This window comes from Vigna umbellata, chromosome 5 (genome assembly GCF_029865625.1).
Source record: "Vigna umbellata cultivar VRB3 chromosome 5, Vumbellata_1.0, whole genome shotgun sequence".
In the NCBI taxonomy this organism is placed as follows: Eukaryota; Viridiplantae; Streptophyta; class Magnoliopsida; order Fabales; family Fabaceae; genus Vigna; species Vigna umbellata.
The window spans coordinates 10,193,563-10,208,334 of record NC_142169.1 but is presented as its reverse complement, the minus strand read 5'-3'; the positions used below and the strand labels follow the sequence as shown (position 1 = coordinate 10,208,334).

At 39.1% G+C, this 14,772-nt stretch overlaps 1 protein-coding gene across 1 annotated transcript; it reads right to left on the bottom strand.

The window, feature by feature from the left end:
* Nucleotides 1-13,962: 13,962 nt before the first annotated feature.
* LOC124840467 (uncharacterized) lies at nucleotides 13,963-14,772 on the bottom strand. The gene is made up of 2 exons (XM_047316530.2): nucleotides 14,471-14,772; nucleotides 13,963-14,275 (listed from the first exon to the last, which is right to left on the bottom strand). Exons 1-2 carry the CDS (start codon nucleotides 14,568-14,570, stop codon nucleotides 14,148-14,150), a joined length of 228 nt encoding a protein of 75 aa, XP_047172486.1. The 5' UTR covers nucleotides 14,571-14,772; the 3' UTR covers nucleotides 13,963-14,147.

Genomic DNA, 14,772 nt, shown 5'->3' with positions numbered 1-14,772 from the left:
ATGAACTCACTATAGTCCATGTGCAATATATCAACCTTGAAGTTTTGTTCAAAGTTCTTCAACACTCTTTTTTTCATAAGATTTCTTCCATGATTTCAAAATAATGATAATAATATTACACTATATTCTTGAGCCAATAACTTTTGTTGTATGTTGTATGCGGAGAATAAACATATTTATCCATTATAGATTGAAGTTATCTTTTAAAATAATTTCTTAATAAATTACAAAAAAATTTTTTGTGTAAATTATTTATCTCTCATAAATGTTATCTTTAAAAAGGTTACCTTTTAAATGCCCTGCATCCTTACATTTTTTATCTAAATAAATTGTGACAACATCTCTATATTTATTTACATTACACAGCAAAAACCTTTCATTTAAAATGGTTAATATCTATTACACCAATAATCAAGTAATGATTTATAGTTATTTCCTAAATATAGAAAACGTATTCAAGTCATATGAAGGTGAAAGAAATTTAAATAATGAAATAGAGACAAAGACATTATTATAAGATACTTACGGAGGATGCAAAAGTTCTAAAACTATCAAGAGCAACAACAAATTATTGGATTTTTAATTAAATTGTAACTAAAATTATAATCCGCAAATGAGTTTCAAAATGCAACATGTTTCTTTCAACAAAATTTACCAACTAATAGAATAAAGTTTTCTAAATGAAAAGAAAAAATGGTAATGAATATACCTTTTTTTTGGTCATGATATGGTACGATACTTGAATGAATGCCTAATCAACAATAAAATGAAATTTTATTTAAAAGTAGCTATAGTATGTATCCTATCTCCGAACATGCTGTGCCAGCTTGAGATACAATAATTTGAATTAGGTGCAGCATTTCTCTCTTTTGACTGGGTAGGCCCTAAGTGTTCCTCTAATCATGCATGATTGGTCCTATACTATAATAGTGGCTTTTTATAATTTCTTTTATGAAACAACCTTACAATAATATACTACTATATAATAAATTTCAAATTCAATTCATTGTCTTCTTTCCATATAGATTGTACTAAATCTTTAACATCGATCGAGTAGCACTTGCTTATTAGGTTAATGGATGTATTTTTTTTTTTTAATGTACCGAAGTCATAAATTTATAGAAAATAAAAAAATTGGGTTAGTCACGTTTTAGAATATGATTTCTTAGTCTATGATTATTTTCTAAATACAAAGACGTCGTATACATAAATAAGACTTTAATTATGTTTTTATTTTTATTTTTTTAAAGTTGTGAAAACAAAATCCCAAACTTTCTCGATACTGATGAGATCCAATCACTATTTCCATCCTCACCAGTACCCATCACTCCTGTCGATTTAAGTTCCTCTTAACAGGAGCTACCATGCGTTAGCCATGGCCACCGTCTTCCACCGCCATACTCATCGGACAAAATCGTTTTTGCTTTGTTGTTAGAATTAATTGAAATTTATTTTTGTAAAAATTAACTTATTCTTGCATTTTGTTTGTTCTATTACTTTCTTTTCTTTTACGATAATTGTATATTTTGTGAGCAAATGGTATTAGTGACACTAGAGTTGAGGCGGAAAATGAAAAGTTAGGATAGGATATTAAAACCTTAGAACAATAGAATATTAATATTTTTTTCTTTAAGAGTATATGTATATGAGAAATTCAAAACAAATTATCATTGCAAATTCAACTATATTTTATGTGTCTCTAAGTAGATTGATATATATTTAACTTTTACTCTTTTTAATCTATTTGATACTATTTTTATTCTGTCAAAATTTTGAACTTTCTTATATTAAAAATATCATGCGACACACAAAGACATTAAATATAGTAGACTCCAATACTATATTAAAATAATAAAAATTATGCTTAATTCAACTTTAATAAATTATGAAATCTATTCTTGTCTGTATATATAATTTTGTTTTATCTAATGTAAATACGAAATCTCTAACAAATATAATAGTATAATCATTTAAAATAAGGTTTTAATTCTTATAATTCGAAAGAGTTAAGTTACGCGGCTAGTCTAAAGTTTCACATTCGGACGGTCAAAAAGAGAACGAATGGGTGGTCATGTCAGATCTTGATTTACGAACAAACATCAAAGATCGACTAGAGCCGTTGGAAGAGACACAGCTGATCTTGATGAGAAAAAATGATTCCCAGACCACGACTATGGCTCGTAGGCTGGAAAGAGAAATTAGATCTGTCCTCTGGCGGAATAGAGACCTGCTTGCATGGACGGCCACCGATATGCCGGGAATCCATCCCTCGGTCATGTCGCACAAATTAACGTTATTCAAGGAGACTCAACCGACCGCTCAAAGGAAGCAGTGAGTAGGGGAAGGCCGTAGAGGAGGAAGTGAGAAAGCTAAGAAAGGCGGGATTCATCAGGGAAGTGACATACACCACATGGCTCGCCAACGTGGTTATGGTAAAAAAGGCCAGTGGGAAGTGGCGCATGTGCACCGACTACACTGACTTAAACAAAGCCTATCCCAAGGATTCCCACCCCTTGCCCAGCATCGACGCGTTAGTTGACGGAGCCTCAGGCCACAAGATGTTGAGTTTCCTGGACGCATACTCCGGCTATAACCAGATTCCTATGTATGCACCCGACCGGGAGAAGACGACATTTATCACCGACAAGGCAAATTTTTGTTATGAAGTCATACCTTTCGGTTTAAAGAATGTCGGAGCCACGTACCAGCGTTTGATGGATATGATCTTCTCCGAGTAGATCGGTCAGTGAATGGACGTGTATGTGGATGACATGGTTGTCCACTCAACGGACGGATGACACCACGTGAGAGACCTGGAAGAGGTCTTCAAACAGGTCAGGAAGTATGGAATGAGATTGAATCCTACGAAGTGCACTTTTGAGGTGGCGGCCAGAAAGTTCCTAGGGTTTATGCTTACCACCAAGGGAATCGAAGCTAACCCAGACAAGTGTGCAACCATCTTAGAAATGCAAAGCCCGACCACCATGAAGGAATCCAAAGGTTGGTCGAGCGACTCACGACATTATCATGATTCATCCCCAGGTTGGCCGAGCGGGTCCGTCCGGTCTTGAAAAAAATGAAGAAAGGATCAAGTGACACATGGGATGCTGAATGTGAGACAACATTCCAAGATGTCAAGGCGATCTTGATGAACCCACCAATCATTAATCAGCCGTCACCGGGGGAGGATTTACAGATTTATCTGGGAGTTTAGGAAACAACGGTCAGCGCTGCACTGCTCCAAGAACAACCCGAGCCTAAGCTCATATACTTTGTAAGTCGAACCCTCCAGGATCCGGAAACACGATATCAAGAAGTGGAAAAGGTGGTCCTAGCCTTGCTAAACGCGTCTTGAAGACTCCGACCATATTTCCAAAGTCACCAGGTCGTGGTCCGAACGGACTTCCCTATCTCCAAGATCTTAAGGAAGCTTAACTTGGCAGAACGAATGGTAGGCTGGGCAGTCGAACTGTCAGAGTTTGGTTTATGGTATGAATTTATGGGGTCGGTTAAGGGTCAACACTTGGCCGATTTTGCAGCGGAATTACCCCTGATAGTTAGTGATGAATGGAATTTGTACGTTGATAGAGCTTCCGGGCAGTCTGTAAGTGGAGCTGGGGTGGTCTTAGAAGGGCCGAACGGTTTCCTGCTAGAACATTCTTTGATCTTCAAGTTCAAAACTTCTAACAATCAAGCGGAGTAGGAAACCCTGGTCATAGGGTTGGAGTTGGCGAGGGATATGGGGGCACGAAAGGTCTTGTGCCAGACGAACTCCCAACTCGTTCTGGGCTAAATGAACGGGAAATTCCACGTGAAGGAGGAACATCTCCTCCGGTATTTCCACAAAGCGTCGGCCTTGACAAAAGATTTTGAAAAAGTCGAAATCCCACACATCCGTGCGAAGACAACACCCGGGCGGACATGCTGTCGAAATTAAGCTTCGGGAAAGAGAAAAGGCAGTTGACTACGATCATCCGTCAAGTGCTACTACAACCCTTAGTAGAGTGTCTGACCGTGACGGGGGATGAAGTCGGGGACTAGAGAGTGAAAATCCAAGAATTAATGGACCAGTAAGATGCGGGCCAATCCTTACGCCCGGCCGACACCAAGAAGATTGCCCGTTACATCTTGGTGGGGGACGACCTGTAGCGGAGGCCCCCTCCTCAAATGCCTCCCTAAAGAGGAGGCACAATACGTCATGGACGAACTCCACAATAGCATCTACGGATTCAACATCGGTTGTCGAATTTTGAAAGCCCGGGTGCTGCGAGACGGGTACTACTGGCCATCCATGGAGGAAGACACCAAGACATTTGTTCATAAATGCCTCAACTGCCAGGCCCATGCCAATAGCACGCATGCACCACCACACGCCCTGCATACAATGGTGTCACCATTTCCCATAGGCTCATTTCCCATAAGTCAGGCACAAAAGAAGTTCTTCCTTGTCGCAATCGACTACTTTACCAAGTGGGTGGAGGCTGAAGCCTTGGCAACCATAACGGCGTATCAAGTACAGAAATTCTGCTGGAAGTTGATGTGTCGACTCGGCCTTCCCCGCATAGTCGTCAGGATAACGGAGCACCCTTAGGCAAACGGTCAAGTAGAGGCCATGAACAAGACAATAGTAACCGAGCTGAAGAAACGATTGGCCGAAAAGAAAGGAGCATGGGTCGACGAACTCCCAAAAGTCTTGTGGGCTTATAGATGCACCCCACACAATCGGAGAAACGCCCTTTAACTTGACGTATGGTACTGATGCCATGTTTCCAGTTGAGTTAGAAGAGCCTTCTTTGCGGCGACAGATATATGATATCCATTTGAATGATGAAGAGTTAAGGGTGGAGCTTGATACCTTGGAGGAGCAAAGAGGTCGGGTAGCTCTAAGAGCAGAAGCATGCAAGCGGATGGTGGAGAGAAAATACAACTCCAAAATCCGACCTAGAAGCTTCTAAGAGGGGGACCTGGTATGAAGGAAAACCAGTGAAGCCTGCTGGACGACCTCCCACGATAAGCTCGCTGCCAAATGGGAGAGGCCTTTTCGAATCTCAAAAGCTCTGGGTAACGGAGTGTATCAGCTCACACATCCGGACGGACTCAAAATTCTAAACACTTGGAATGCCACTCATTTAAAACTTTATTTTAGTTAAAGAATCAACTATTGTACTTTTCTCTTCAATATGATTAATGCAATATTCAGGGCCCTTATTCCCGATCAAGTGTTTGTAATAACATCGATGACGAATGAATGAAGGAATAAAAACTAAGTTGATGAACGGAGTTCCAAAAGGAACTGTTGTCAACTTGGCCGAGCGGTGAACAGCGAGTTCCCATGGGAACCCCTACCGCTCGGTGTGAAAAACTAAGTTGATGAACGAAGTTCCAAAAGGAACTACTGTCAACTTGGCCAAGCGATGAACGACGAGTTCACATTTCAACCCCTACCGCTCAGTATGAAAAACTCAGTTGAAGAACGGAGTTCCAAAAGGAACTGCTGCCAACTTGGCCGAGTGGTGAACGGTGAGTTCCCATTTCAACCCCTGCCGCTCGGTACGAAAAACTAAGTTGATGAACGAAGTTCCAAAAGGAACTACTATCAACCTAACAGAGCGATGAACGACGACTTCCCATGGGAACCCCTACCGCACGGTAAGAAAAACTAAGTTGATGAACGAAGTTTCAAAAGGAACTGCTGTCAACTTGGCCGAGCGGTGACGGCGATTTTTCATGGGAACCCTTACCGCTCGGTACGAAAAATTAAGTTCATGAACGGAGTTCCAATAGAAATTACTGTCAACATTGGACGAATAAAAAAAGTCCGGTTAAAAGCGGGGAAAAAGAATCAGAGTACAAAATTGAAAGCCGTTGTCCATAAGTTATGTTTAAGATATCCGGCAAACAAGGAACCAAATTAAGACAACAACAGTTAAGCAAAATATAGATAAGTCTTTCATATAATAGGGAGAAGGAAACCGTATACAATGGATGGCGTTAAAGGGCCGATACGAAAACACCTATCAAACCTAAGTGTTTTAACGTTCGGCCGCACATAGCAAAAAATTAACAAAATACCCCCCCCAGCTGGGAACCCATCTACTCGTCTTCCCCGGCTTGATCCTCCACAAACGGATCTTCAAGAGCCGCATCGTCAACATGGGCGGGTTTGTCCACACCCGCATCTTCATCGTCGGCTTCATCTATCGGGAGCATCTTCCCGTTGAACGCATCTTGATTAATGTCAAAGCTGGAAGCTAAAGGATCCACCTTCAAGAGGAAGGCCGCCTAGCGCATAGCCTTGTTGAAACCTTCTTTATGTTCGATCACCATGTTCGAGTTCAGTGTGGAGATCGTCTCGTTCGTCTTGAGCAACTCGGTAGTGAGGGTTTCGTTCTGGCTAGACAACTCCTCCTCCCTCCTTCCCAGCCTCAAGACTTCGACTCTTAGCTTGCCAACCTCTTCTGCTGACTGATCTCCCTTCGCCCGGGCGGCTTTCAGTTGATTAAAGATCTTGGTCAGCTCTGCGCGAGCATCATCAAGTTTCGTTTGTAGGCTGGCTCGCCGCTCGGCACACCCAGTGTGATCAATAGCCAAAGCCTCCACTCGAGCTTAGAGAGCATCCGAAGTCTTCTTCTCCTCGTCTAGCTCAGCCTGTAAGTCACGGGCTCCCCTACGATTGGCAAGTTCGCGAGCACACTAAGTCAACATCGCCCCCCGGGCAGTCAGATCCAGAGCGGCGTTGATTAGGTCCCCTTGAGACATTGGCTCCATGACAGCATGCTGGGAGGAGCTCATGTGAAAGTTCACGTGAGAGCTCACATGAAACTCGGGGTCAAAAACACCGGCGAGAATGGAGTGCGGCGAGCTTTCCTCCTGACGGTTCCTCTTGGAAGAAGACTTATCCCCTTCCTTTGATTTTCTCTTCTTCTCGGTAGAAGGAGCAGCCACGAAAGTTGGAGCGGTCCCAGTGGAACGCTCTAGGTCAACCACCGAAGTGGGCTGAGCAACAGCCACTGTCACTTGGTCCGTAAGGGGAACCACCAGACGAATCTTAATGGACGTAGACGCGCGGCTAGACGAAGCTGTCCGGGGATCTCGAGCCTTGGAACTACTCTCTCCTTGGTGTTTATGGGAGGAAGTGAAACTAGTTTTACGTGGCGCTAGTAGAGACATGTAGCCTGAAAAAGAAACAAAAATTTAGCTAAGTTAAACAAGAAGACAATAACCAAATCCATGGAAAACACAATACTGAACGACATCTGGTCAAAATCCTCATGACCAAGACACTCAACAAAGTCGTGGGCACTAAGGCGGCGGGGTAGAGTATTAATGATTCTCACAGCCTCCAGCTCTTCTGGGGTCATGCGATCGACCGCCCATGCGTTTATTTTCCGAGGGTCCCTTGCCAATAAAAAGGGAACAAAGGGAGACCCACTTCGTCACGAAATTTGGACCGACCGACGTCTCTTATTATTACTTTAAAATATCGTGTCTTGAAGTTGTTGAACGATTCACTATACGATTTGAGCAGGGTATGACTGTGGACAGCAGAAAGTGACACCCATCCTCGTCTCGCTAATGGCCGGACATTGAAATAATGAAGGAAAACCACCACGAACGGAGTAATCCCCATAGCGACACAGATCGTCACAAAGGCCTGAATGGCCGCACAGCCATTAGGATGAAGTTGAAAGGGGGCAACGTTTAACTCCCAGAGGACAACTGCCTGGAAGGTTGTGAACGACACCCAAAGGAACAACTGGTTAAACATGTAGGTGTACACATAGAAGAAGTCTTCTTGGTTGGCCCCCTTTCCATGAAAAACTCGCTCATTCCGATGACTCACCCACAGGCGGATTAAGTGACCGTCCTCCACGTCGCGTGCTATGTGCGACCAGTAGGCCCACCACTAAAGCTCTTCCCGAGTACTGTAGTCAGACCGAAAGGTACCGACGTCATGGGAAGCCCCTCCATACCCTTTGATATGCGGCCAACCACCGGACGGCTCGGCATTTTCTCGGTCAATACGAACGTCACCCTTCAGCAGAAAGAGGGACATCCATTTATGACCCTCTCTCCCCCGTAGAATGGTGACCCCAGCCCTGAATCTACTTCCCTCTCTTCAGAACTCTCGAGGAAAGAAGATGACACCGAGCTTGAAGACCGAACGTCGCCACGTACCGCACCCCTGCCACCCTGGCCCACCGACTCCTCAGATGAAGAAATACCAACTGCAGACATTATTAAGTTACCTTGGAAAAAGAATACACCGAACGGTAGGGAGAAAGGAAGAATGAAGAATGAAAATGACGGTCCATGACATCCCTATTTATAGAAATTTTTTTGAAAACCGTCACTTCACCATAGTTGTTAAGATCAAACATGATCAACGATATAGATCAAGCGACGTTACCACTACCTAAGAGGGAGGCCATGTACGCTTGCGACACGTGTTCTCCCGCCCAAACGCCATTTTCAAAAACCAATAGGATTGCCTGGCCTCCAAGCGACCACTAACGACTATTTAAACCCAACGTCACCTACGTTGACTAAGGCTTGAGGGGCCTAATGTACCACATGACCGGATGATCGTCACAGTCCACAAACTCCATATGACCGGACGACCAGCAAAGCAAACAAAGGCGCCGACAGGGACGGCCGGCCCCATAGGCGTAAATGATTAATGTTAAGGAGATTAAGGTAAATCGCGTTTAAGGGTATTAGACCGGGATTGGGCTGAGATTAAAATATCGCTAATCCTAGACCCACGCAAAAAAACTATAAATATAAGTTAAAGGTAAAAGGTAGGTGGAGACAATTACTGTGCATTTATTACTGTCATTGTCATATTGAATTACCGAACGGTTCAACTACTGACTTTGACATCGGAGTATCTTTAACAGGTGCACCTCTAGACGGACGAGTAAACAAGGGCACGGAGCAAGACCGGACGGTAGGAAAGGACAAATTGTAAAGGTATTCAGTGACTCAGCCCATAACCGAAACAATATTAAATTTATTTTCTTAAAAGGTTTTAGTTTTCTAAAATGTTGATTCCATTGGATACCTAAACTTATATTTTTGCAACAACATGTCCTTGCCTTCTTTGTTGCTTTCATTTGAAACTTCCATTAGAAACAAAATAATTAAGACTTAAATAACTACCTCTTGGAAGAATGAAGTTAAAAATTCAAATGATTGTCACTTATTATGAAAGGTTTTAAGAAGTAGCCCTTCTTGTCTTTCAACAACGTGCCTTGACTCTTGACTATTGCCCTAATTTGAAACTTCAATTTTTTAAACTTCTATGGAAGACGTATAATCAGTGAAAGGGAAAATTAATTTACAAATCATGTTTGATAATTTTTTTAAAGATACAGTCGTACTCAATTCAAGCATTCAACCCTTTTCAAGATTCTTGGTTAATGGTGTTTCCTTGTATTTTCTTTTTCCAGAGAATTAACTTTAAATGCATCATTATTGAATATGATTTACAAACAACATAATAATAAGTTCAACAAAAATCTTACGTAAAGTTCCTCAGTTCCTTTTACAATGAAATTGTCAATTTTGTTTCACTTGATGGGAACATGTCAGTTCATGCAAGACTTTGAGGGATTTGTACCATAACTATAATATACTTGCTTGGTCTACGTTTAACCTATTTAATGCTATATATGTTTTTCCTAAATTGAATATGAATTGTCTGAAAATTTAGTTTAATTTAAAAGTCTACTTAGTACCCATTCTTATAAAAAGACTTATAAACGAGTCAGTGAACTTAACTAGCTCAAGGAACATAAAAATATTAATAAGTCTTGGTTGTTAACATTTTTTTATTTTCTAAAGATTAATATTAAAAGAATAAGAAAATTTAATAGAAGAATAGGTTATTATATTAAAAGTGGAAAAACATACAAAACATAGATATGTCTTCATCTTATCACAGATACGAAAATTGAGAAAAGAAAACTATTAACTAAAATAATTAAGCAATGAAAAAAATAATACAAAAAGAAAAATCTTCTATTAGAATCATCAAATTTGTACCTTTTTATTAAATTATTGTGCAATTAACCATTAAATATGATCCGTCTCTCTTCCTAAAATAATAATTTAATCTAGAAAAATATCTTAATTTTGAATTTATCAAATACGATATAAATTTTGAACTTTATTTATATATAAAATAGACATTTCAGATTACTAGGTTTAATACACTTTTTCTAAAGTCATCTTTTGATTTAAATTTTCCTTAAAACAATCTAAACATGTTTTTTAGAAAAAAAAACTCAGAGCAAACGAGATCTTTGACGAATCAAACATAGACCACTTATTTCCACCTCTACGTGTCTGAGAGAAGATGACCCGAAGAGAAAAACTAAAATCATTTAGCAAACTGAATAATGTAAGAACAAAAAAATTCAGAGAAAGTGGGAAAGAGAGGTGTATGCATCTGAGTGTACCGATCGATTTTGACGATTTTGACATCATTCTCTGCATGCACTTTTTCTCTCCAAACTTCTGAGTTTTCCTTTCTCCTTCTTTTCTCTACAAAATCTCTCTAGAATTTCTTCATTTCACTCTACCTATTCCATAATCAGATAGTAATTAAGCAATCAGGGTGTCAAAAGCTTCTTTCTTCACCGATCAAAAGCAATCTTTGAATTGGTAAGTTCATTCTATTCTCAGAAATTCTGGTTGCTGTCACATGCAAGCCAAGTCTCGGTTTCATGTGTTCATCAGCTTTCTTTTCTTGTTACTGACTTCAATTTTGGTACTATGTTTGCTTTTTTCTCACCAAACGGTGATCTATAGGTGTTCATAGAGTTTCTTTCGGTGCAAGCATCCAGTTGGGAATTTTGGGGTTAAGCTGTTCATAATTTCTAAGGTAAGGGAAGCTGGTAATTTAATTATGTTTTTCTGTGTTTGGAATTTCTATTTAGACGTTTGCATGTATGAATAAGTGGATGTTTGATTGAATTGTGTTTGAAATTCTGTGTATGGCTGAAACCTATGAACTGGTTGGGTTTTCTGCAGAAAAGTGTTAGGTCTGTTCTATTTTAAGAAGCGAATAGGGGAAAATGAGAGTTTGAGGTTAGGAGTGAAATTGGGTGGTAAGGTGCGTCTGGGCAAGTTTATTTAGACTTGTTAGAACCTTTAAGTTGCTTTAAAACGTGTAAAAAGTAGGAAAATGGACTTTTGGTCATTGGGTTCTTGATTTTGCATATTTTAGGTGAAATATGTTAAGAGATTCTTTAGATTGGTGTTAGAAAGGTTTAGGTTCAGTGGGATAGGTTTAAATTGATTTATGATTCAAGTTTAGAGGATTAGAAGTTAGGGAAATGGTTTAGTTTTGAAAAAATCTAGCTTGTTCATAATTCTGCAGAAGTTCTGCAGAATTAGGCAAAAAATTGAGCGTTCGCTGTTGATCGCTCGGTCATGTTCAGGTACTTGGTCATGAGTTGGGTTCGGTCTCTTTAGTCTTACCCGTTCATGACCGTTCGGTCTTAGTTGGTAGTGCTAGGTCTTGTACCAGCGTTCGTTCTGGGTAGTGCTCGGTCTTGTAATAACGCTCGTTCTTGGTAGTTCTCAATCTTGTACTAGCGCTCGTTCTGGGTAATGCTTGGTCTTGTACTAGTAGTTATGCTAGTGTTAGTGTTCGGTCTCTTTTAGTGGTCGGTCTTTAATAGTATTTGGTTACTTCTTCTGTTCTATTTATTATGGACCGTTCGGTCCTATCCTTTGGGTAGTGAGAAACCGTTCGGTCTCCAACGTTCACAGATTTTTGAGTCTTATGAGTGAGTATATGATTGATGAATGACATGCTATGTTAATTGATGAGGATTTATGTTTTCAAGTAATGTGGAAGAGAATTCCAAGGAGGAATGTCTCGTGGATGGTATTTGAATTGTAAAGTATGAATGTGGGTATCGTGCTAGCTGACATTTATCCTAATATTCTGTGATTACTCATTCTCAAGTAGAGAGGAGTAACTCATGTGTGAGAATGACAGGAGGTCCTTTAACCTCAGGGTATCGAGGTAATCTTCACTAGACTAACCTTGTGGGGTAGCTTGATGGGGGTCTTGCTGTTTCACCACCACAAGTGCAGGAACGCCTATAACTACACATTCATACAATCCGGATGGTCAAGTCAGGTGTTCGGTCTATGCATGAATTATGGTGTTTAGTCATAACTATTTGAGTATTTGATTTGTATATGCTTGCTTGTATTCGGTTTTGGTATGTTTTAGTGTTCGGCCTTGCATTGTTTGGACTTGTGCGAAATGTATGTATGTATATATAATTAAATTACATTAACTTACTCTTATTTCCTGTTTTTGTCCATGTTTCCTGTTCGGTTCTTCTTTTGCAATGATCACCCTGTGGGTGTGAGCAGTTGGAGAGGACTTCTCGATGGAGTAGTCATTGGAAGGAGAGGATCCCTCGGCTTAGTACAAGACTGCTCGGTCGTGTGAATAGTTTTGCATTAACCGTTCGGTTATAACTCTAGCTTTGTAATAACCATTCAGTTATGTACATAGTTTTGTAGTAGTATAGGAATTTTGTAAAGTTTTAAATTTTATGGTTATTTTGTAATAACTGTAAGGTTAACTTTATTTCCAGTAACTGTTTTACCATGTTATTAAATGATGACATCTGTATATAATTTTATGCTATATTTTTGGGATGTTACAAATAACCTTTTGTTTTTCTCCACTAACATTTTTTTTTCTATGTCTACTTGTCATGAAAAAAAACACAATTTACTTTGTATTTTTTTTTCACTAAAATATTCTATCACAATTAAATTTTACTTGAAAACTAATGCAAACTATTTACTAGAGCGGTCAAAACGGACCTGACCTGGTCCGGTCCACCACGAGTTGGTCATTTAGTGAGTCAATCCAACTCGACTCATTTATTAGCGAGTCAGAAAAATTCAAACCCGACCCGACCCACCACGGGTTGGTGGGTAAACGGGTTGGCTCACGACTCACTTAATTACAATTTTTTTAAATAATTTTTTTATAAACTTTCTATAATTCAAATCTAAAGAAATTTCACTTCCAACATGAGTGTTTAATTAATTATGAAAATAAGGAATTTAAATAATTTTTTCAAGCAAAAAAATAATAAATATTTTTTATATAATTAAAATTAAATTTTAATAAAATAAAATTAGATAAGTGAGTTGGTGGACCACATGAATCAGTTTAAATGAACTGACTCAAAATCTGACCCACATAAAAAAAAATACAATTTTTTCAAAACCCAATCCGATAGAATCCATGGACCGGATTGGCAGCGTACTGTGACCCATCTACTGTTTAGATAAGCATTATGCAGAGTATAGAAAAAACTTTCACTGTAATTATTATTATTAAAGTAACATCCGAAGCATTGTAACATGAAGTTCCTCTGTTCCTATTATTGGGAAATGACCAATTTGATTTCACTTCATCTTGATTCAACATGGAGAAAAACACAGTACTCTATTCCTAGGAACAGTTGTGATCTAAAAAACTACTGAAAACAACTTCAAGCATTGAGGTTTGCAGCCTTTTGTCTGCACAGAAAAGGGTACATATTTTATTTGGCAAAATAAAGGCAGTGGATTGTTTATACATATTTCATTCAACAAGAACAAATTCAAAACCGGTCCTTTGTTTGGTGTTTTGTGATTCAGCCAAATCAAAGAGAACAAGATCACACGAAGAGTAAACATGAAATCTTGTCCATTTTCCATTTTCAATTTACCAAACTCTTTAATCTCTGCATGTCATATTCAGGATATAGAGTAAAATATTACTTATATCATCGTCTTTCAGTGGAAGCCAGTTCCTTATCATTCTAAACCCCAAAAGTCATAGTCAACATCATTTGATGAGTCGTCAATTTCACTCATCATCAATTAAATCTGATAACTACCCTTCACCTGTTTATTTTGAACACAAATCCAGAGCACAAAAAACTGTGATGTTCATACATTCATTGATGACAGCTATTGATTTTTTCAAAAAATTAAGAACGATTGTGAATGTTTCTCAAAAGTTCTGTTCAAAAGGTCAAACTGTTCACATTATACAGAACAAAACACAGACTTCAGAGTATATAGAATTTTATATAATAGTACAAAACAACTAGCTAATGTGATTTCCAAGGATAACACTGTAGATTATTGCAAGATTCTGTCCATGTATCAGTGCAGGCACCTCCAACTCCATCACAACACTTGCATACAACTCCAAGAGTTGCAAAAATCTTCGAGTACCCTGCAATTGCATCACAAAAACACAAAACAATGAACAAAGCAAAAATAACTTAATCAGAACATCCCGATACAAACACAATCACTTTTTATAGCAATTACTTCAAAATGAATGATTTAAGATAAAATTGTACTAAAATTGAAGTCTTAAACAGATATGTAAAGCACTAAAATCAGTAAACCTAAGATTCTGAATTACCTGGACCAGATATTAAGGAAAGTGTCCTTCCTTCAACAATTGTTGTGGAAACAACCATGATGATGAACAGCATAAACACAGGAGGCTTGTTGATACCCATATGAAAAAATTGAGGCCCAAAGAGCGTTTTGTGCTTAGCTGAGAGCTTCTAAAACCTGGGAGGTCGAAGAGCCATGGATGAAAAAAAAGTTGGAAGCTTTAAAGGAGGAAGGGGAGTTGCGTAGGAAGTGTATGAGGAAGATGATTGGTATTATTATAATAATTTCGTAGAGTATGAAAAAGGAGGAGCAATAATGTGGAAG